The sequence below is a fragment of the Magnolia sinica genome, chromosome 16, assembly GCF_029962835.1.
Source record: "Magnolia sinica isolate HGM2019 chromosome 16, MsV1, whole genome shotgun sequence".
NCBI classification, from domain to species: domain Eukaryota; kingdom Viridiplantae; phylum Streptophyta; class Magnoliopsida; order Magnoliales; family Magnoliaceae; genus Magnolia; species Magnolia sinica.
This window is the reverse complement of record NC_080588.1, coordinates 32,495,172-32,519,267: the sequence shown is the minus strand read 5'-3', so window position 1 is coordinate 32,519,267 and position 24,096 is coordinate 32,495,172. Positions and strand designations below refer to the sequence as shown.

Below are 24,096 nucleotides of genomic sequence, written 5' to 3'. Positions count from 1 at the left end.
ATAAGGAGCTTCTCTAATCAGTGTCTTCAAAAACCAAGGCGAAGACCACAAAATAATTCTCAATGTTTATGTGGATGACATTGTTTTTAAAAGGAAACAACACTTTTGAGATAGCTAAAGTGAACAACTTTTTTGCAAGAGCATTTGAAATGAAAGATCTAGGGCCTCTCAAACATTTTCTTGGAATGGGGGGGTTGGATATTTTTTTAGTCCAAAAGAATGACTAAGATTCTCTTTCAGAATCCTGGTTTCCTCGAGCTCATCTAGCAGATACTCCTATTCAAGTCAATCACCGGCTGTGTGATACACAATCAAAGGAGGTTAAAACTCCAAGTATGCATCGTCATTAAATGAGCAATCTGATCTATCTCTCAATCACACGTCCAAAAATTACTTATGGTGTCAGTATTGTCAGTTAATTCCTGCATGCTCCTTGTACTCATCATCTAGATATGGTATTCCAAATTTTATGATATCTCAATTCAGCTTCAGGAAAAGATTTGTTGTATTTTTATCACGACCATTTGAATCTAAGTGGGTTTGTGATACTGACTGGGCTAGCTCCTCCACAGATTGACATTCCAGTACTGGTTAATGTACCTTTGTTGGCAGTGAACTTATCTCATGGAAAAGAATCAATATATAGTTGCTTATTCATCTGCAAAGCGGAGTATTGTGCAATGCAACATGCGACTTGTGAGATTATTTGCTCAGATCACTCCTTGAAGAAATGGGTTTCCATGCTTGTTAACTATTCCATTGCATTGTGACAATCAAGCTGTGATTCATATTGCCTACAATCATCCATTTCATCGGTGGAAAAAAATATTGAAATTAATAGTCGCTTTGTTCGGGGGAAGATAGCTCCTAAGTTGTTACATACTCTGCTTGTTCACTCTAAAAAATAATATATGGATATTCTCACCAAGGCTCCTGCATATCATGTGAAGTACATTCTTGAGGCACGAATGACATCTATTCTCCAGCTTGAAGAGGAGTGTTAGGAGTATTTTCTAAACTCTCTTGAGGTGTACCATACTGTAGACGATCTTTTGATTTTATTCTTATTTATGTCATGCATATCTCTTATGACCATTGAGGTCTATACATAAATGTGTGTGAGGTAGAGGGTGAGATATCTCTCTAATCTCATTTATTCCTACTCTCTTATTCTTTCTATGGTGCACGATTTTGATATCAATATCAATTACCATTAGCAATGACTATACAAAACTTATGACCCATTCGAATTTGATCATGGTGTACTATTTGGTCAGTATTCTAGCTAGGTGCAAAGCATATAGAGCCACTTTGCCTGTCAGGGCCATGCAAGTGACAGCTTGTGACCATAAATTGAATTTTCCACTTGAGCCTCTCCATGGGCTCTCCTCTATCTTGAAAAATGATAGAATCTGTCTAAAAAATCTCCCATAATAAAGAAAGTAGAACCATCATCCAAATACTGTTCCCACAAGGATGGAAAGGCCGCATCAACCATCCCATAAAGATGTCCAAGAGAGAACCATCAAGGGTCTCTAGGATACAAAATGATCAAAGAGGTGGCTCCATACAGTACCTACAACCTTGCAATGCAAGAAGAGATGATTACCTAATTCCTCATTATCCTTGCACATAATGCACACCTTGTTAGGATCCCAAGATTCATCTTATTGAGGATGTCAATAGTGAGTTTGTTACCCATGGCCAATGTTTTAAATATTGACGATATCTGCGATATATCCCACAATGTCTTGCATCCACATGTGCGAAATGAAATGCATAGGTAGTGCCGATATATCTCACCTATTCGATCCGGTGAGCATTTTCAATTTTCGATCCTTTTTTTTTTCTTTGTAAATCACATTAAATCAGTGTTGAATAATTACAAATCTGCGATTCTTCATGTTTTCCATGAAAACTCATGGATTTATCGCTTCAATTTCGAGATTTGGGGAAGATGCGGTAAGTTGCAGAAAATTGGGAAAAATTGAAATTTCTCAATTTCTCGCTAATCAGTTGCAATCTTTGTATCCAAACACAAATCAAACATGCAACCTGATCTAGTGATTCTTCTTTTGCTTTTGAATGTATTTCTTGTGTTTCCATACATGTCTTCTTACGTTTATAAATTATATGAATAGACTTTAAATATATTTGCATTAGTTTATTTGGACAGTGCATGTATTAGGAACCCAAACAAAGGAAACCCCTATTATGTGCACTATTTTTTGTAATGTTTTGATTTCTAAGTGTTTATTGATGTCTTTTTGAACAATCCTTGAACCTTGAAAAATCCGACCAATTTCATAACGTTCCGGTGTTTCCCAACAACAATGATACATTACGCGATACAACCGATATATCCCATGCGATAACCAATATGTATCAGTATACCAAGGGTGCGATACATTACGCAATAACGATATTTAAAACATTGCCCATGGCAACCAAAGAGAATGCTTGAACTCTAGGCCAGGGAACTAGGATCATCCACATCTGAGCAACCAGCAAGGAGGCACCTTCTGATGCTAACAAGGCACATAGAAGGGACTCAAGAAATTTGGCTCGCATAGCATGCAAACTATATATATGCATGGGCATGTATGCGGGCATGTGGGCGTGTGTACGCACGTATATATAAGTGACAAAGTAACGCATGCAGTCTGTTAAAACAAATCAGAACATGGCCATATGATAATTGTTTTGAATGGTCTTTTACACAATAATGTGATTGCTAAAATAAAAGAAAAGAAGAATAAGTTGTAATGGCACCAGTGGCTGTTCCGATTCCTATATTTCATATCTTACTGCCAAATAGGCCCTAAAGAATTAGCAATTGATCCATTTGTTAATATGATTCTCATTCTTACATCAAATATCTCCACTTAAATCTTTGGAAAATTAGTATCTCTTAATAGTACATTTTGAGACAACTTTCAAGAATTGGAATTATTTTGGTATTGGACCAAGAGCCAGTTCTGCTCAAGATACCACAAAGGCAAGAGGATTCAAAATCGCCACCAAAATAAGTTGGCTAGTTGACTGTCAAAACAATCATCAATGAAATGCTAAAAGAATAACAAGTAACTCTTACCAACTTTTCTACGGTATCTTTGAGGGAGTTTCCTTTGGCTGCAGTAATTGAATCAACTGGCAAGGTAGATTGGCAATTCTTTTTCAGAAGTCCAAGTGTACGGTTAAGAAGATTTCCTGCACAACCCAAGCTGTGAATATATTAAATTAACTAATCCTAATCTTAGCAAGAAAAATAATTTCTCAATCCTAAATATATCTGATCAATGAGGGAAGAGACAGTAGAGCTAACAGTAACAATTGATGAAGAAATACCAAAGTATGTGTACCTATTGTATTGGCAAGGTGTGCATTTACAATATTGATGAAACGGTCCTCCGAAAAGTCCCCGTCATTTCCAAATTCCACTTCTCTCAAGAAGAAGTACCTAACAGCATCAGATCCGAACCTACTCACCAGATCCTTTGGTTCAAGTGTATTTCCCAATGATTTCCCCATCTTCATACCATCCTAAAATTTTCAAAAGAAAAAGCACTGCTGCATGAAATGAAAATAAATGCATGAGATGCAGTATTAGCAGAATTCCTAGCTCTGATGAACATTTTCACCAATAAGTATCAGAACAAAAACTAAAATTGCCTGATAAAATGGAGGCACTTATTTGGAAATTCTAGGGCAACTGAATAGGTAAACTACATTTCAATACAATTCTTATGTTAATGTCGAAGAATCCCGACTCTTATAATAAGAATGAAAACCCGAAATTATCTAAACTTCCAATTCTCAAGATGATAGCATCAAAAGATGCCACCAATGTATAGCCAAGATGGATGCTTATTCTAAGCTACGAAGGAAAACCTTATGATTTTGACTAGTACAACACCATCATAGTGGAAAGATTAAGATTCCATTATACAGAAGCTATACGAAGCAGAAGATAGCATATGTCACAAGGGAAAGTTCACTATTCCATACTACAAAAAGCTATATGATAAAGCAAACATTAAATGTCACACTAAATTATAGGCTAATAAATGAATGTTATTATCATGTATGTCCTTACATTTTTTTTCCCTGATCTTTTATCTTCTCTCAACCTATCTATGTAGATCCTTCAAGTTTCTAAGGTTCATTTACTATTCTTAGTAACTCTCCAAAATGCTCAAATAACCACACCGGAACCCATCCTATCCTCCAAGGCTCCAACACATACACTTCAGTCATCAGCATCATCATCTTAACCTTTCTCCTGGAAATTTAGGGTTCAACTTTTAAGAAGCTCTCATTTGTGCTTGTGCATCTCCATTTCACAGTAATTATATCTAAAATTGTTGAGATTTTCAACTATGGTGCAAATTCTTTTCCTTTTTTTACTGCAATGTTGTTGTTATTCTATTTACTTATGCGATTTGATAGAGATTTCAAGGCTTTTTTAGGAGAATGCAATTTCAACAGGGAATAGTTAGAACTTCAAATACTTGGTAAACGTGTCTGCAAAAAAATCACATGTAAATGCTTTACACTGTTATTTTACTAGGAATCAATACACATATGTAAATAGTTTACGATGTAAGCAGCTTACCACATTTGTGCGTATGTCTCTCTCTCTCTCTCTCTCTCTGGCTATTTTTTGAAAGATATTTTTGTGTGTTTGTTCATGCTACTACACACAAGTGTGAAAATCTAGTTGTGTTCTAAGTATGGAAAAAATGAATATAAATCTAAAATTTGTACATCCATCATGTGGGGAAAACTCTTGATGCCCCATCCCTCTCAAATCAATTTGACCAAATGCTCCTACCATCCAATGATTCTAAGCAACAAATATGAAATGGAATTACACTAGAAAAGGTCTAATCATTGATACAGACCATACATCATGTGAGACCCTGTAACGCCCCAAAACCCGGCACCCGAGTATAGGTACTTAGATCCCGAATTCGATGGTATTAGCTAAATAATAAATGAATGCTTCTTCATAACACGGCAAAATTTTCCCCCATTCAATCCACTTTTCACATTTGCATGGTATATATCACACAAAGTAAGATAAACTAAACTTATAATTAGAGTTCCAATCATCACATAAATCAACTAACTTGTCCACTCAGCTGGGGATTTCTTACAAAATTAAATAATCCATGAAATACTAATAGCCCCCCCCCTCCTTTTTTTCTTTTTTTTTTGAGAAGTTACTGAAATTTTATTAAGGGAGCTGCCTAAGGGCAGGAAAAGAATAGAAACCCGAATCTAAAGCAAAATCCCAAGACTCAAGATTAGCAGACTCAGCTGCATTTACAAGAGGGACCCACTCATAGACCACATATTTAACTAACCAAATGATCTCATTGACAGAATTACACTTGTTATCGAAACACCAGGCATTGCGGGCCTTCCAAATGTACCACAAAATCCCCAAACAGAGAAGTCTCCAGATTTCTTTTCGAGGACTCGGGAGAGCAACCCTGTGCATAGCCAATAAAAGAAGATCCATTGACGACAGCATCACCCAAGGGACTTGGAAAAGCAAGAAGTGGTTCCACACCTTGTGAGCAAAAGAGCAGTGTAAGAAGAGGTGATCAACTGACTCCGCATCTTCCATACACATCAAACAAATGTTGGGGAGGATAAGGGATTTCTTTTGTAGATTGTCTAGCATTAGAACCATTTTCCTACCAACAGGCCAAGCAAAAGCAGCAATTCTTGGGGGCGCTCCATAAGACCAATGATGGCACGGAAAAGAGATCTAAGTGGTCAGCTTGGAGATAAAGCCATAGAAGGATTTAATCGAGAATACTCTCGAGCTGTGTATTTTCTAAATCATTGAGTCTTCTTCCAGGGGCGAGGGAATGTAGATCTTCAACATATCAAGAAGACTAAGGAACTCTTCATCTACACAGGGGAGACCACACAACCAAAGCACCCACCATGGAGTAGCATCGATCGACATAAATAAAGCGGTTCGAAGAGATATTGGCAATGCCCGAAAATCTCTCTTGTGAAGGGGTGTCCCCACACCAAATATCGACCTAAAAGTGAATCCGGTTCCCCTTCCCCAATAAGGAGAAAGCTTGCTGAAACTTAGACTCCATAGAGACTATCACCTTCCAAATGTGAGAAGCTTGGTAGAGGGAAGAAGATTTTATGCTCCAATCTCCACCTTGAGTGACGTATTTAGAAACCAATAAGTTCCTCCATAGCTTCCCATCCTCCAGACCAAATCTCCAATGCCATTGGCCGAGAAGGGCATTCTTCATGAGACCCAAATCTTTCAAGCCTACACCACCCTCGGTGACGGTAATAGGCTTACACACCTCCTTCCAATTGAGTAAACTGAATTTTTTGCTTCTAGTGCTTCTTGGCCAAAAAAAATCTCTTCGAATCTTTGTTGAGTCTATCCAACACTAACTTAGGGCATTTGAAAAGAGTATACTAACATATTAAAAAATGCCATTTTGATAAGAGTCAAACAACCACCACGATAGAGATTTTGGCGTCTCCACGTAGCCAAAATCCTTTCAATTCTCTCGATAACCTTATCCCACAAATGTTTAGGGTGCTTCCCAATATAAAGCGGCAATCGGAGGTAAGAGGAGAGGAAGGAGCTCCCTTTACACCTAAAGACGCTCGCGAGATGGGCTAACTCCGCCTAGTCCGCATGGATTCCCAACACCTCGCATTTAGATACATAAACATTTAACCCAGACACCACCGCAAAGCATACAATGACCTTCCGTAGATTATCAACCGCCATCGAATTGGCATTGCAAAAAAGGATAGTATCATCCACATATTGTGTAAGTATTTTGGATTGAATGTCGTCATTGTGAGGTTCCTCTGTTTATTTAAAACTCTAGTCTAATTACAAGGCTGAATTGCAGCCATTAACATCAATCTAGGCTAACAAACAAGGAAATAATAACTGTACAAGATATATACAATCAGTAACTGTACAAGATTGACACAATCATGCCAAAATTAGAGGACCTAATTATAGCTAAATATATATTGTCCTGATTATGCTGTCCTTGCTGTCCCTGTTAAATATATGTTGTCCTGATTATGTTGTCCCTGCTAAATATATGCTGTCCTGATTGACATATTGGAGGTGACTAATTTGAACCCCCACATTTGCTACCTTGAAGCCCTTGATAAGGCCATTTGCCTCCGCTTTTTGAAGCATTCTACTAAGCGCCACCCCCACCACTACAAATAAATAAGGAGAGCGGATCTTCTTGCCTAATACCACACGAACCTTTAAAAAACCCGAAAGGAAAGCCATTCACCAAGACATAGTACATTGGAGATGAGACAAAAGATTGCATCCAACCTCCATTTAGGACCACATCCAATCTTCTGAAGCATATAATTTAGGAACTGCCAATCAACATGACTGTATGCCTTCTCAATGTCAAGCTTGCAAACAATTCCTTTCTTTCCCTCCATATGCCTCGAGTCGATGTATTCCATGAAATACTAATAGTCCAACTAAAGCATAAATCCAATTATTGGTTAAGTTTTAAAAGATCCGTCGCACTGATATATGGCATCTCATCCATGGGATCCTCATTCGATTCTTCAGGCACTCCATAACTCTCTTCTATTCCTGCATTATCTATTTTTGTACATGCATGTACATTTAAATAATAATAACAATAATAATAATAATAATAATAATAATAATAATAATAATAAAGAGTGACTGTCTCAGTGAAAACTCTCCACCAAGATTACACATCCATCATGACAGTCCAGTATAATTACAAATATAAAACAAAACAAACATAATATTCACTTCACATGCGAATCTTAATTATGCATGAATGTATGAATCCAAATTAGCTTAGGGATTCACATCCAGCGGCAGTGTGAGTAAAACCCATGATGCAAGTGAACAATTGCACAATGGCCCGAATATCGGTGCCATCCTGAAAAGTTCTAAAAGTGGACGTCTGCACAATGACCCGAAATCACAAGTGACATACATAGGAGCCATCCAGTAAATTCAAAAGAGAATGTCCACACAATGACCCGAAATCGCAAGTGACACCCATCAGAGCCATCAAGTAAATCCAAAAAGCGCCAAGAATGCATGATTAGCATATCATTTCTTAGTCTGGTTGAAAAAGCAACCAATTATGAAAACCCTTAGTGGCCTTTTAAATCACCATACAATGAACAATAAGATAATCATTGAAAACACAAGTTCGTATATGGACACAAAACAAGGGCTCATCACCGCACACCACTTAAAGCACCAAACATGCCACAAATGGACACAAAATATGGGTTCGTCACCTGTACCACTTAGGGCATCAAACATGTCACAAAGTGACGGTAAAATCGTAAGACGTCATGGTATTAAGTTCATAAACAATATAGGCCAACTAAGTTTCAAGGTATAGTCTAATGAGGTGTGTTTTAAACCAAACAATACAATCTTTCCATGAATAGTTTCCCATACACATCCTCCACATGGATCATGTCTCAAATTGGGTCCTTGACGTGGGTAACCATGCCACACATCCAAAGGTATATAGATCAAATTATTCCTTAGCATGGATCGTATCAAATTGTCCCATTATGTTGGCATCAATGTACATGGATGAATAATAAAGCATATTTTAAATTAAAACAAATTCTAAATCATTCAACAATAAATCCAAACATTTTAAGGTTCATAATAACATGAAAGAGCATACTAAACATGTGATCAAATCATGTTATATAAGAAGTTAAACTAGAAGTAGTGAATTCCATAAACTATAACTATTCTATCAATTCCGGTGAAAAGCTTGAAGGGACGTTCTCACCTCTCAAGTCGGATCACCTTCTAACACTGCCAGAATCACGTGTACGTGCTTTAGGATCAAGCTCTACTATAAATTACACAATTTGTACAATTAGATTGATATATTACATACTTTGTTCGGTTAGGATCAAAACTAGGATTTTAATCGTGCAGATTTAGGGTTTTTATCCTACGGTCTAGATCTAGGTTGGGCTTTAGAAATCTGAATTACTGATGCAAGAAAAGTACGAAAACAATCACCTCAATCGACTCGAAACCCGACTCAGCCAACTTAGCAAGTTGACTCGACTGCTTTCTTCTTTTCTTCTCTTTCATCCTCCTTCTCTTTCCTCCTTTCTCCTTCTTCTCTTGTAAACCATGTCCAACAGGGTGCTGGACACAGCTAAGCCTAACCAACTTAGTGAGTCAGCGACCCTACTCTCTCTCTTTCTCTCTCTCCTCTTTCCGATGATGTATCTGATCCTCTGCCTAACCTGCACTTTCATAGGAAGTTCAAATTTTCTAAATGCTTCCGAAGACGTCCTTGCAAAAGGAGTTGCGTCGAGTCAGACGCGGTTTCACAACAACATAAAATGGATGCTATTTTCGATCAATTGTTGATTGTGGCACATGTTGTAGTAATCGGTACGATCTACAGGGTTTGAAAGTTGATCTTGTGGGGCATCTAATGGATGTATTTGGATCTTAAATTTGGCCCCTCTCGTAATCATACGGTTAAGCTTCAAACAAAGAGGATAAGCCGATCTTTAATGGCATAATCACACCGGGTGTGTATTCCTTTGAACTCCATGTCAGACAGTCCAAATGGGACCCACGGAGCTTGTGGGGCCCATTCTTTGAAGGTCTACAATAATAATAATAAAAAAACCCGATGGGTTCTACACTTGAAACTTTTAGGCCTTATCACACACGTAGCTGAGATTTTCAGTAACCATCGTGGCTGTTGCATTTTCATCCAATTTCTTCTGCATGAAGGAACGTAAATAGATGGCTAGGATCAACTTGGTGGCGTGGTTTCAAAAGATTAGGGTGTGGCATCCGATTTTCTCGTTTTCAAGCAATAGATGTTGCAACGAACGAATGTCTAGATGTTGCTGTTGGAATTCGAACGGCGGAGATCAACTGCATGCAGTGTTCGAAATATTGGCATCACGCAATGTATCGCACCTGAGGGATACAGATACATATCAGTTATCGCACAAGATATATTGTTTGTATCACGTAATTTATCGCACTTTTTGGGAAACAGGGGGAAACATTGAGAAAATAGTTGAATTTTTCAATGAAAATTCAGGAATGATTAAAAAATACCTCAATACATACTTTTAAATCATAAAATATCAAAAAAGTACACATAATGGGTTTCCTTTGTATAGGGTCATACGCTATGCGCCGTCTAAGTGAACTGATGCAACTAAATTTGTGGGTAGTTATAAATTTTACATTTAGTTAGTAGATATTTAATTGGTTGATAAAAAAATTTCTAACCAATGAGGACACTTAATTGTTACAATAAGACTATTGGACACAATTACTATTATGTGGGTCCCACCTCGATGTATGTGTTGTATATCTACGCCCTCCATCCTTGCCAATTCATTTTGGGGCATGGGCCTAAAAATGAAGTAGATCAAATTCTCAGCTGTACCACACCACAAGAAACAATGAGGTAAAATGGACGTTTAATCCTCACAGTTTCATGTCGTGCGGCCCACTTGAGCTTTGGATTTGCTTGATTTTTTGGCACATGCCCTAATATAATCTAGAAAAATGGATGGATGTACTAGATTTCTTATAAACATCATAGTGGGCCCCACCACAAGCCCCACAGGACCGTTCGTCTCTAACTAGTTCCTAACGGAACTTGGATTGCCTACTGACGTTGTCAACAACCAGTATCTACTGAATGGTGTTGTGTGGGCCCCACCATAATGTATGTTTTTGATCTACTATGTCCATCCATTTTTCCAAATAAATTCAGACCATAATGCCAAAAATGAGGCAGATTAAAATCTCATATAGACCACACCACATGAAATAGTGGAAATTGAATGCCCACTGCTAAAAACTTTTGGGGCCACAACCGTTGAATGACAAGTCTTTAAATGAATATGATATTTGTGTTTTCACTTCATCAAGATCTTTGTAACCTAATCAACAAGTTGGATGGCAAATAAAAATTACAATGGGCCCTAGGAAGTTTTTAATGATGGTCGTTCAATCACAACTTATTTATTCTTGTGTGGTCCACTTGAGATTTGGATTTGCCTCATTTTTAGGATCATGCTCTAAAATAATAAGGAAAAATAGATAAATGGCATGGATATAACACATACATCATGGTGGGGCCCACATAGTACTGTCCAGTAGCCACCAGGCAACTCGGCACGGGCAGTATCAAGCAGGCAATCCATGTACGTCCTAATTCAGGTCAACAACTATGTGGGTGGGACCCACCATGATGTATGTGTTGTATCCAAACCATCCATCAATTTGGAGCAATCATTTTAGGGCATGAACCAAAGAATTATGCCGATCCAAAGCTTAAGTGGACCCCACCACAGAAAACAGTTGGGACAGTGACGCCCACTGTTGAAACCTTCCTAGGGCCTACATGATGTTTATTTGAGATCCAACCTGTTCATAAGGTCACACAAACCTGGATGAAGGGAAAAACAAATATCAACTTGATTGAAAACTTTTGTGGCCCCTAAGAATTTTTCAACAGTAGACATTTAATTCGCACTGTTTCATGTGTTGTGGTTCACTAGATCTTTATATATGTGTTTTTTTTAAGCTCGAGCAATAAAATTATCTGATAAAATAGATGAACGGTGTGGATGTAAAAGATATACATTACAATGGGCCCCACAGTTAGGGACCCATCGAGTTGATCCACCGAAACCACACTTGGAGTGAGTTGGGTACTCCCTAATCCGCGCTACACATGGAACTAACAATGTGGGTGGTACCCTGACTGTGGGCCCCACCATGATGTATTTGTTGTATCCACACCGTCCATCCATTTGGAGAGATTATTTTAGGGCATAAACCAAATAACGAGGCTGATCCAAAGCTTAAGTGGACCCCAGTATAGAAAACAGTGGGGAAAGTGACATCCGACGTTGAAATTTGACAACTTACAATGGGACCCACCATAATGTTTATTTGAGATCCAACCTGTTCATAAGTTCATGGAGATATGGACTAAGGGAAAACACAAATATTAGAGTGATAAAAAACTTATGTGGCCCTCAGGAAGTTTTTAATAATAGGCATTCAATTCTCAGTGTTTTCTCTGATGGGTCCATTTGAGCTTTGGATATGCATAATTCTGTCCTGTGACCTAAATTGATCTCTCAAAGCAAATGGACGGAATAGATATAAAATATACACATCAAGGTGGGCCCCACCGTAAGGGCTACACTGTCTTAAGTGTAACCGTAGTTGCACCGAACCCAGGAGGACTCGAATCAAAAGGCAAAACCGTCTTCTTCTCCGTTGAAGGCGCAGCCCGCAATCTCTGTGATTTGGAATCCATTAAAAATCCCCAAAAAAATCTCTCTAACTTCTTTCTTTCTTTCTTTTTCAAAATCCGTACCCAAATCCCAAAAACCTTGACGGAAATCTAGTTTCTTTCAAAGTTATTCACTTCAGAAGAAGAAAAAAAAAAAGAAAAGAAAAGAAAAGAAAAGAAAAGGGTTTTAGGGTTATCCGGTGTTGTTGACCCACCAAATCCAGTCGAAGGCCACCCCTTCAAGCATATTTGAGGTAAGAAATATTTTTTCCTTTATTTATTTTTTATTTTTTTTCAAATTCGTGGAATGGTACATGGCTATAATGAGATATCGATGATATCGTGTATACAATCAAGGGAAAAATCACGATAAATGCCGATATATAATCGATATCGCACGATATTTTAAGATATTTGTGCGATATATCGCACGATATATAGGATTGCGGCGACTTTTTGTATTTCTGAGAGACTTCTTAGGGGTTTCGTATCGCTAGCCATCGATAACAATAATATCGCCCGATATATCAGCCGATAGTATCAATATTACGAACACTGACTGCATGAATGGTTGAGATTGCAGGAGTTTTCTCTCTTGGATTCAAAGAAGAATCCTCTTTCGAGCATGAAATAGGAAGTTTCTGTTTTAAACTCGTTTAAGAGCTGGTTGCGGGTTTCTAATTTCGGTTTGCTATCGTGAGAAGATATCCTGGTTAAACGGCTAAGATCCTTTACCTAGAAGGTTGGGATCTATTGATTGGACGATCTAGATTCACCCAGGAAGGTTCTTAAGGATTCTAGGAAGATTTTGTTTCCTACTCATGGAAACACACAATGAAAGACTCGTTTGCACACGCTGGGACTTTTCCGAGTTTTTAGTTGTTACATGCACATAAACATGAAGTTTCTCTTAAGGTTGAAAATGGATGAACGGCTATGATTATTTATTTATTTTATTGTAGAGTCTACGTTATCTCGAAGAAGCACGAAGAAAACTGAGGATTTGCGGTATTCACATCCCAAGTTCGACTTGGGTTGCATGCTGAAGTCACCAGATAGTTCCTTGCACCCACTTAAATTGGTGGACATGATCGAACTGTCGTGATCTTCGACTCGAACGGTTTGGATCTATGGAAGGTGGCCCATTTTGGTCGTCAGAGCGTTAAATGTTGAACAAAGATAGCGGGAGAAGTGTTTCCGATCGCTGGAACGAAATCTTGTTTTCGATTTGTCATGCACGAGCACACACACATCTAGTTCGCATGAGGGGCTGTCACAGACATGGTGTGCCGTAAAGGCCGTTACGGGGTCGTAAAGGCCGTTATGTAATGGTAACAGTGGCAACCGTTACACATTATGGGGTGGTAACGGCCGTTATGGAAAAAATGACCCGTAATTGTCGTTAACGGCACGTTACGTCCCCTATAAAGGCCATAATAGCCCCATAATGGTCTATTATGGGAAAAATACAAGTTTTTTATACTTTTTAATCAACATTACGGGGCAGATACAAGTTTTTCGAGGGGGTTTTCAATAAATAAATAAATAAGAGATCGTAACGTCCGTTACGGGGCCGTAATAGCCGTTATGCCCCGTATTGTAAAGGTAATGGTGGTGGCCGTTACGGCCTCTGTTACCGTTACAGAACACCTTGGTCCAGCCCGTCTAATGTATGGTTTAGATCTTTGCAATTCAATCACAGTTGTTTAATATGGATGATCTCAACTTTCAAGGGTCAAATAGTTTCCAAATCACATATTAGTGGTCCAAAGGGTTCTCTTAGAGTGTCGCGATGTAGTTGTACGAATAATCTCACAATTGAACGGTTAGATTGAAATTTATTATGCGAGAATGCGCAATGCAAGGTGCACCTGCGACTATTATACTATTTTTGAGTTTTGGAAAGTAGAGAGTGTGTAGGCTTCTTTATGTATGTTTGAAGACTCTAGAAACCAGTCTAGACAGTCCCGATGTGCAATGTAATTCAATAGATTCGTTAGAGATTGTTTTAAAATCATAATGATGGTATTTTCCTAAATTTCAGGCGGGTCATCCAACATATATGATGAGGAATCTGATGGACGGTGGATCTTGTGAGTTAGGCCTCAAAATTGATAGTGTACAGCTCAATTGTACTAATTAAGCATTGACTAAAATTTCATTGGGATCAAATTCCTAAAAATAGGTTTTTTGAGGTTTAGTGTCAAGAATGAACATATATACCGTGGAAAGGTATGATGACCAATGGTGTATTTCTACCCATTAGAATATTATTTCAACAGTATAGAATATTTATCTATATATCATGATCAAGACCTATCATTCAAATTCGTTGATAATCAGGTCTAAAGGACTTAAATCATGTCCATAATCTATTTCACGATAATGTGATGGTCCAAATCGAAAATTAATGGTTGGATAGCTTTAACTATCTATAAAAAGTCTTCTTGACAGTTGGATCGATGTATGATTGAGTACACAAGTTAATCTTGAGGTCGATTGTATTAATGGCCTAAATCCATAATTAACTTGAAGGATTGTACACGTCAGTTTAGGACAAAAATCAACAGATTGGTTCATCTTTGTAATTGGATAGATTTGAAGTGTTTAGGTGTGACATCACGTCTTAATGAGCTGATTTAGATTATGGGTTTGAACAATCATTAGTGATGTAAACCTACGTTGAGAAATCAAGGATCAATCAAAGGCAAAACGATCTTAAACTTTATGGGTATGCTATGGGTTGTCATAGCTTAAGATTATGTGGTTACGATGGGCAAACTGTGAATTATCGGGCAATGGTGTATAGTGTAGGTTGTGTTTCCCACACACATCTATACTGCATTAGATTTTCATGGTAAAATCCGAGGACTTTCAATACCCGAGTATTGAAAAGTTCGGGGTGTTACAGTCTACCCCCCTTCAAATAATTTCATCCTCAAAATTTAAACACTTCTTACATGTATATGGATGAGGAATTCTGATTCACGGTATGTCTTAAGTGTTCTACTAAATTCCTCGTGAGGTAGATTTGTATGTCTAAGTGTATATAACTGACTACACAAACTCGGGTTGTTATAGACCCACCCTCGATTTCCCATCCCTCTCAAATCACTTTTCTCGAATCCTCCTAACCATCTGATTAGTGGAACGGGAAATGGAGGGTCCATATTGAATATGCTAGAGGGGTGTATTGATGTCAATTGTCCATTATATGCAAGGTGTGCCATATCAATGTCATAATGGTCGTATCGGCCATTACGTACCGACCATGGTGGACCCCATTACACGATATAGGGTCGTAATAGGGTGGGGTTAAAATTCATGACCGTAATGGTTGAAAAATGACCACCTTTTCCACTTTAAAATTTGCATTTTCTCTCACATTTCCCACTTCTTTCGATTTCTACTTCTTCCTAAACACTTTCTATGCAAATATCAATCATCATTGACAAGTTATTTCGAATTAAAACACTTTAATTAAATGGTTTGGGCGAATTGAAGCTCGGTGGGCCATTTGGGGAAAGTTCAAAAAAAAGGTATGAATGCCCTTTTTATCTTGTTAGAAACCAATTGTATGAACATTCAATCACCAAATCACCACATCTTGGTAGATTTGTAGGCGATTTAATGATATATATATATATATATATATATATATATATATATATATATATATATATATATATATATATATATATATATATATTAACTGATGTTGGGGGTGGATGGCTCCAATTGATGTAGGATGAGTAGAGATGTACAAAACCATATGTTGATTTTGCATTATTGATAGCATTTCCCTTTTTTAATTGTTTTTATTTTTAGATGAATAATGGCTTTTTCAGAAAATTGTTATAATCTTAATTATTTTTTATTGATGTTGGGTGTGGATGGTTCCAATTGATGTACATAACCATGTATTGATCTTGGGTTATAGATAGGATGAATAGATGTACATAACCAAAGTTCTCTCCACCAAGAACCAGCTCCTGAGCATAAGCGCCCCAATCATTTTCCAAGCAAATCAAAGTTGACGATCGAGAGATCTCAAATGCCAACACCCCCCTTATAGAGATTTACAAACCTCAGACCATTTGAGCAAGTTGAAATTATGGCCTAGTGAGTCTCTGTGCCATCAGAAGTCCCTATGAATCTTATCAAGCCAGTTCATAACCAAATTAGGACATTGATAAAGAGATAGGAAATACGAAGGAAGGTTGGAGAGCGCAACATTGATAAGGGTAATATGGCCCCCAATAGATAAGTACCTTTGTTTCCAAACAGACAACTCGTGCTCAAATCTTTCAACAATGACACACCAGAGGTGTTTAGCAGGCTTACGAATACAAATAGGGAGACCAAGGTAGGTGGAGGGAAAGGAGCCCACTATACATCCAAAAATTTCCGTCAAACGAGAAAGAATCAGAGGATCAAGGTTGACTCCCAACATCTCACTTTTACAGAGATTGATTTTAAGGCCAGACACTGCCTCAAAACATTGAATGTTTGTACGAAGATTCACAACCACCTCCTCAATAGCATAAGGAAGAGGAGAGAATCATCTGCAAACTTAGATACAGGAAACCGAAGGCCCCGAGGGGGAGATGCCGAAATTGCTAAAGAGACTAGTTGAATCTCCTTTATTAAACATATGACTAAGACCTTCTGCAACAATAACAAATAGAAAGGAAGATAGCGAGTTGCCTTGCCCCAAGCCTTGAGAGGAGTTGAAAAAGCCCTTAGGAGAGCCATTAACCAGGATTGAGAACATAGCTGAGGAAATACAGGTCCTAACCTATCCTTTCCATTTAAGCCCAAAGACGAGGTGATCGATGCATCATCTAATCAAGGTAATCCCAATCAATATGATCTAAGACCTTTTCAATATCAAGTTCGCAAACAACTCCACCACATTCTCACCATGCCTGGAATCTAAAATTTTGTGAGCTATGAGTGCACAGTCTAGGATCTGGCAGTTAGCTACAAAGGCACCCTGGGCTTCAAAATCCACGTTGGATAGCACAGATGGAACCCTAGAAGCCAAAACCTTCACTAGGATCTTATTAGGGCCACCTATCAAACTAATAGGCCTAAAATCCTTAAGATTTTATGCACCTTCAATCTTTAGATAAGCGTAATGAAGCAGGCACCCATGGTGTGAGGTAATCTACTATGAGAGAAAAAGTCAAATAAAAAATTCAACACATCAGGTTTGATAACATCCTAGAAAACATGAAAGAAGGACGGGGGAAAACCCATCCAGCCCAAGGGCTGTCTCCACCAAGAGAGAAAACTGCCTCCTTAATTATGCGGACATCAAACCATTCAAAGTATATCGACACAGGAGGCGTGCGTTACCCGTGTCAATGTGGCTAGTTGACGGGTACAAGCCAAGTCTCTGGAGGTTCAAGACCTTACACATGTCCGTGACGTGTGTAAATTACTTGAAGGAGATATTGGATCGTTGGATCACGAGAATGGTGTGATCGGACCTTTGGATCGTCACGGCCTACCTTTATTGCGCTATCGTTGGGGCCCATCGGGCATCTTGAATTTGAATTTATTTTATGAACATTTTATTTATTTGAGTTTTGAGACAATGCGCGCACAATGTTTGTGCAAATTTCTTTTTTAAAAAAAAAAAACTTTTTTTAGTAGGGGTATTTTGGTTATTTAATGTAATTACAAATTCATAAGGGTGTTTTGCACTAAACCTAAGGATGTTATGTTATGTTTATGAAAAGAAAGAGAGCTTTTGCTTCTTCTAGACCAGACGATTCTGTCTTTGACTTCCAGTAATTGGAAGAGGGAGTGAGGCCCTGGAAAGTGATTTCTCATCTTCTCCTTATCTCTCATTCTTTCTTTTCTCAAGATATTCTCTTCATTAAACCTCTTTTCTTCATTTTTTTCTAAATTCTCTAGATCTAGAAGCCGATCCTTTTTCTTTTCAACCCAAATCATTAGATCTTAAAAGATTTTTAGCCACACATTTACATATTTTGATCTTAGATTTGAAGAACCATCAATTTTTCTGAATTTTCCAGATTTCCTAATCCAGAAAATTCCTAGTTCCTGTATTAGAAAATCCACTTGCATCGTTAGACGGACCTATTGCAAGACGAAAGTCCTATCTTTCGCCGGATCCGACTAAATTCATATTTTAAGGTTCAATACAACATGTTTGTGATGGATGGCCATGATCATTGCTGAATGTTCCTTACTTCTTTCTTGTTTTATGATGTATAATGCTGAATTTTATTGTCAATGCTTGCATAAATCTGCCCCTTTCAAATACCACCTTCATTTTTTTTTTTTTTGCATAAATCTATCACTTTCAAATATCACATTCATTTAGGGTTGGATTAGGCCGTCCTACACCACTTAACCTCACCTTCAGAGAAGGGAGATTCAAGGAAAGCAACTTCCTCAAACGAAATTTAGGGGAAAACCAAATTATCCATATTAGGCTAGACCATCCTTCGGAGGAAAGAAGCTTACAATAGAAAGAAACAATATGGCCACAAACCAAATCTTAATCCTCAACCTAAGAACCACTGACAAAGACGTTGTTGGTCTTCTTGTTGTAGCCCGAGCACTGGCAATAGAATAAAAGAAATGAGTATTTTTATCGCCCTATTTAAGCCACAAGCCCCGAAATCTTTACCTCCATTTAGTTTCTTCTTGATTAGTTTTACTAGTAGAATCCTTTAGCAAGGCTAATCTGGAGTCTCTTTTCGAGTCCGAAAGAGGACCAAGTTCATCCTTGGCATCCAAAAGTTGAATCTCCGAGAGGAGACTACCAAGCTTAGATTCTATGGAGTCAATGGATTTCCTCCAAGAGATCAGCTTGAGCTTAAGAGATTTTAGCTTTTGGCCAAGTATGAAGTACAGATCTCCAGAAACAGAGAACAAAGACCAGCAACTACTGATCAAAGAGGATAATCCCTTCATCTTAAACCAAGATAATCAAAACGGAAGAGCTTTGGGCCCAAACTCACCTCGGAAGAGTCCAGGAAAATCGGACAATGGTTAGAGATAGAACGGGGAAGATACCGCTAGGAGACTTTAGGGAAAACATCCAGCCAGTCCAAGGAAATGAGATATTTGACAAGGCAACATAAAATAAGAGGATTTTGACCACTGGACTAGGTAAACTTAGCATCCAGAAGGAGAAAATCAGCCCAGGCATGATTGGAGACCTAGTTTGAGAAGGTTTTCATGATTGGATACCTAGGGGAGGGGACACTTGGATCCAAAGGCAGCCTTACTAGACCCATAGACCGCCAAAAATAACCATCTAAAACTAGGACTTTTGAAAATAACAAAGAAAACTTCTCTAAGAAGGAACCCTCTTTGGCCCAAAATCTAGAGTCTCAAGCAACCAATATACCAGCAATTGAGCCATCAACATCGAGGAATGGCCACTCCTTCAGGGGAACACCCCAAAGAGAGTTCGTCATCGAGCGACTAACACTACGAAGCTTGGTCTCCTGCAAGGCAATAATCTGATCCTTATATCTCCTACATATTTTTAATTTGGGCATTTTTATCGCCTCTCCCTAGCCCTCTAACATTCTAAGAGAGTATCTTCATAGGGGAACCTTGGCAACCCTCCTACCTTTATTCAAGCAATGAGAACTTGAGCCTACATCATAGTTGATAGAAGAGCCAAGATTAGCTAGCTCCCTCCACCTTTTGGGCAACTTAGGAGTGCCTTGTTTGGCCTCTTGAGCTGCAAGGCACCCCTAGCTTCCACAAACTAGAATAAGGCCACATAATTGTCATCGAGATCTCCAAAGGAGACCCCAACAGATTTACCGAACTCAATGATGGCTTCTTTAATCCACTAAGGTTTTTACATTGTTGTAAGATGGGATGGAAAATGGCATCAGGAGGAAGAAACCTCAAGGATCACCAAGTGATCCAAGAGGGAGGGATTAGATGAAAATCATGGAAAGGTAAGCAGGGGACCAACTCCCAGCCCTGGAAGGGGGACGGGCCAGGAATGTGAGAATAGAAGTTAGAGGGAAGAGAGGAACTTGGAGGAGAGAGGGGATTGAGAGAGGAAATTCAAGGGATAAGGAGAAAGAGGGAGAGGGTCGATCACAAAAGCAAGTGGGACTAGGCATTGGAACAAGGGGGGAGGGAGAAGAGGCTTACATGCCACACATCAAGGAGAGAGGGAGAGGTCTAAAGGAAAAGGAGGCTTGAGATGACATCATTGACATCATTGGACGTCTCGAGGCAAGAAGACTCCATCTCCACTTGCCACGTGGGGACGTAGCTGTCAAAAGGAGAGGATGGGAAGTAAATGTGGTTGGCGTTGTCAACCACAATGGACAACTGAGATGGGGTAGTGTCAAGGGGAGAGAGCCCCGCAATCCTCATCGTCAAACTTGTCACGGGCATTGTAGATCGAGAGGATCTTGATCAGGTCAATCGAGGCAAAAGAGTTGTCATTTTTAAATGTAGACGAAGAGAAGCTGCTCAAGGTGACGGATGAAAAAGTGCACCCCTTGTCATCCGTTAGCGAGGATGACAGCAAAGGTGAAGTCATAGGGACACTTGTTCGCTCAAGAGAAGGGGCAATAATAATCTCTCTTAACTCGCCATCTGTCCTTGAGCAACTTGTTGCTCTGGCCCCAGCAGCACATGCGCCACTACTTACATCAACCAAAATCTCAAACGCTTGCTAAGATATAAGGCAAAAATCAATAAGCATAGATGATCTACAAGACGAGAGGCCGTAAGATTGAATCTAGACCATAGCCTCCACAGGAGAACCCATGGACTGATAGCATCCATGTGTACCAGGGGAGGATTGAAGGGTGGGGTGGTTGACGAAGGACAAGTGGTTCTAATGAGGCACAGGAGATGAGCAGACGGGGTGGGATCCAACACGTGAGGGGAGCTACTCGAGATGGGTAGGGGAAGGGATAAGGACTCATGTGGAGGGGATGACATGTGAGAAATGGAGAGGTTAGGCTCAAACAAGGTTGGGTGAAGAGGCACATGTGGGATGGTATCAGGCACGTGAGAGGGTTAATGGGTAGGCTCAAGCGAGGGGGTTTAGAGAGACGTGTGGAGAGGACTCGGGCATGTGGGGAGGAGGTATGGACAGACTGACATTTCTACAGCTATCTGAATTGTTGAGATCTTGAAATCAAGTTTTGATTCAATTCGGGGTGGTCCTCATTGTGAGATTCTATCCTCTTAAACAGATTATAGAATGTTATACGTAACATATGTTGACCCATAATTTTAGGTGATTACAATCCCTAATTTAAGGGATAATGAATGAGAATAATTATATTCCTAAAATAGACAACCTAAGTATAGTACATGATTGAATGGGATAATGAAGGAAAATAATTCCATATGTTTTGAGAATGTGGTCCCTCAATTGACCCCCCTCCCCTTCAAGTTGATGTTGGAGAATCAAACAGCACAAGGTATTCTGTATCGGTAACGGTGGCCATAACGGTCACCGCCATTACTGATACAGGTATTGGCCATAATGGCCGATACGGGAGCATAACGACCGTTATGACCCCCGCAACGGTTGAAAATTTTCTTTTGTCTGAAAAAATATCTAGAAAATCAAGACTAATGTAAATATTTCAAATATGTATTCATTTTTTGTTTTGAACATGTTTATGGTTGTGTAACGGTCCACTCTTTGTTGAGAGTGTTGTATCGAGTTGTCTAGTGAATTGTTTAATATGATTATGCTTCTAATGCTTACACATCACAATCAAGCATTAGAACTAGAAATCAGAAACAGGCATAAATACTGTTTTTTCAATTTTTTGAAAAAATATGCCCTCGCAGATTATATTCGCTCAAATCACTTCAATCCACAATTTTAATCTTAAAAGCTATAGTAAGAGTGGTCGAAATTTGTTGTAAGATGATATAGGAGAGTTTTTGGAATGAGAAAAGTGAAAAAGAGGAGAAAAATGAATTTAAATGGAAAAAGAAGTGATTGTTTTTCGACCGTTATGGGAGTAACGGTCGCTATGCCTTGTAATGGCCTTTAAGGCCACCGTAACGGCCAATACAGTCTCAAAAAACTAACTACCCCTTTTCATCCCTGTATCGCGTAACGGTCATGGCCATTACCTATACGTATCAGCCTTTACTTGAAACAGCATCAATTTGGACACAATGAACTGATGGCGTGATCGAGACAGTCTTTTCGTGAAGATATCACAATTTGAAGGTTGGTGGAGACATGAGGGAGGTTAATGACCTAGCGCTCAAATTCATCACAAATGAAGTGACAACAACTTCGATGTGCCTCATACGCTCAAGAAACACTAGATTCTCTGTAATTTTAACAGCACCGGTATTATCAACATGTAGAGGCATAGAATAAGGTTGAACAAAACCTAGATCAACTAGAAGTCCACGGACTCGAAGGATTTCAGAACAAGCAGAGGATATAGCTCGATACTCTGCTTCTGTAGAAGATATGATACCCGATCCTGCTTCTTACATTTCCAGGAGATTAATGCCTTGCCAAGGTACATGCACTAGCCAATGGTTGATCGGCACGTGTTGGGGCAACCAACCCAATCAGCATCAAAGTATGCATGTAGGGTAAGATCATTAGTTGTGGGAAGTATAAACCCCTTTGGGTTGTGCCAAGAAGGTATCGAATGAGGCGCTTGATTGTTGCTAAGTGAAGATGCCAAGAAACACTCATAAATTGACTCAACAAGTTGACAGTATCTTTGCTCAACTTGACGTTTAATTCAAGAGTTGTGTCAACTAGAGTAGAATGTTGAAGATTGGCAAGTTCAAGGAAATCCTCAGTATATTTGTGTTGATTGAGAAACAATCTTCTAGAAGATTGATGAACCTCTAGTCCAAGGAAGTAAGTGAGCGGACCCAAATCCTTCATATGAAATGATGTATGGAGGGAAGCTTGAAGATGCTTTATCATGTTGAATTAGTAACAGTGATGAGAATATCATCAACGTAGACAAGGAGAGCAGTAAGGCCAGTAGAAGTTTGATGAAGGAACAGATATGCATCATAAATACTCCGAGTAAAACCAATGTCACGAAGAGATCTTCTGAATTTCTCAAACAAAGCACGTGGAGCTTGTTTGAGACCATAAAGTGAACGCCGCAATCAGCACACAATATGGCAAGAACTGGAGTGTACTCATTGGGGTAAGCACATATAGAAGGTCATAATGAAGAAAAGTGTTTTTTACATCCATCTGGTATAGCGGCTAGGACTGTGATACGGCAATGGCAAGAATAATATGAACGGTATTCGTTTTTGCCACTGGTGCAAATGTTTCTTCATAGGCAATCCCGTATTCCTGTCGATTTCCTAAAGCCACAAGACAAGCTTTATAGCGGTCCAAAGATCCATCGAGTTTGAGTTTAATAGAATAAATCCACTTGCATCCAATCAGTTTGATAGATGTGGGACCTTGTACAATATCCCAGGTGTGTGATTCTTTTCAACAGCTTGCAATTCATCATACATAGCCTATCTCCAACATTCATGCTGCACAACCTGAGAGTAGAAGTGGGGAATAGAAGTAGAAGACAGTGTAGCCAACAAGGTAGCATGGGTAAAACCATATCGGTCAGGAGGCCTAGACAGTCACAAGGAACGATGCAAAGAGGGAGGTTGACTTGGGTCAGATGCAGACAAGAGATCTTGAGAGACTTGTCTTGTAGTTGTGTCTTTCCTCTGCCTTTGATACACA

General features: G+C 38.9%; 1 protein-coding gene across 1 annotated transcript in view; it reads right to left on the bottom strand.

Annotated features, from left to right (window-relative positions):
- Nucleotides 1–24,096, bottom strand: part of LOC131229376 (methionine--tRNA ligase, chloroplastic/mitochondrial) — a 143,217-nt gene that overhangs the window by 40,184 nt on the left and 78,937 nt on the right. Inside the window, exons 8-9 of the mRNA XM_058225317.1 lie at nt 3,363–3,543; nt 3,095–3,210 (exon numbers count right to left, since the gene is read on the bottom strand). Coding sequence (XP_058081300.1) covers nt 3,095–3,210; nt 3,363–3,543 — 297 coding nt within the window. The remainder of the gene's footprint in view (nt 1–3,094; nt 3,211–3,362; nt 3,544–24,096) is intronic.